We start from the raw sequence: 927 nt of genomic DNA, 5'->3' as shown, positions 1-927 counted from the left end.
AGAATGGAGAGAAACACGACAGTTGCCAGCGACATCCTGCGAATCCAAGGCTTCGACATTTCTCCGGAGTTCACGTACCCCGTGTTCTTCATCCTGCTGTTCTTTTACTCCTCCCTGCTTTTCTCCAACATCGGCGTTCTTGCGCTCATCATCAGCGAGAAGAGTTTGCACCAGCCCATGTTCCTGCTGTTCTGTAACCTGCCCGTCAACGACCTGATAGGTAACACCGTGCTGCTGCCTCGGCTGATGGCTCACGTCGTCTCCACCGAGCGCTTCACGACCTACAACCAGTGCGTGGCTCAGGCCTTTTACAGCCACACGTTCGGCTCGGCCTCGCACATGATCCTCGTCATCATGGCCATTGACAGGTACGTGGCCATCTGCCACCCGCTCAGGTACCACTCCATCATGACGACCAGAGCCGTGATCGGCCTGTCGGTGACCGCGTGGGGGGTGTCGCTGCTGCTCGTGTCCGTTCTCATGGGCCTGACGGTGAGGCTGTCTCGTTGTAGGTCAGTGATACAAAACGCGTATTGTGACAACGCGTCGCTGTTCAAGCTTTCATGCGAGGACGTGACCATCAACAACATCTACGGACTCTTCTTCACAGTGTTGCTGTTCAGCTGCTCGATCGGGGGCATCGCCATCACCTACTTCCGAATAGCCCTGATCTGCTGGATCAAGAAGAACAAGGAGCTGAACAGCAGAGCCCTGCAGACGTGCGCGAGCCACCTGGTCCTCTACCTCATTATGCTCTGGTCGGGATTCTTAACCATCATACTGCATCGTTTCCCAAATTACCCAGATTTAAGGAAGATCGCATATATTCTGTTCCATGTGGTCCCGGCTAACTTGAATCCGATCATTTATGGAATGCAAACGAGATTATTACGTGATAAAATTATTCAAATAATTCGCAGGAAGTAG

The 927-nt window shown here is 52.8% G+C and overlaps 1 protein-coding gene across 1 annotated transcript; it reads left to right on the top strand.

Annotated features, from left to right (window-relative positions):
- On the top strand, positions 1-927 carry LOC133951965 (olfactory receptor 5B12-like). The gene has a single exon (XM_062386222.1). It carries the CDS (start codon positions 4-6, stop codon positions 925-927), a length of 924 nt encoding a protein of 307 aa, XP_062242206.1. The 5' UTR covers positions 1-3.

Source organism: Platichthys flesus, chromosome 4 (assembly GCF_949316205.1).
Source record: "Platichthys flesus chromosome 4, fPlaFle2.1, whole genome shotgun sequence".
Lineage (NCBI taxonomy): Eukaryota > Metazoa > Chordata > Actinopteri > Pleuronectiformes > Pleuronectidae > Platichthys > Platichthys flesus.
Note: the sequence above shows the minus strand (reverse complement) of the source record. Positions and strands in the feature narration are given on the sequence as shown.

What these genes read in the sequence shown, in the direction of transcription:
- LOC133951965 (XM_062386222.1), top strand. Translation starts at nt 4, where the DNA reads ATGGAGAGAAACACGACAGTTGCCAGCGACATCCTGCGAATCCAAGGC.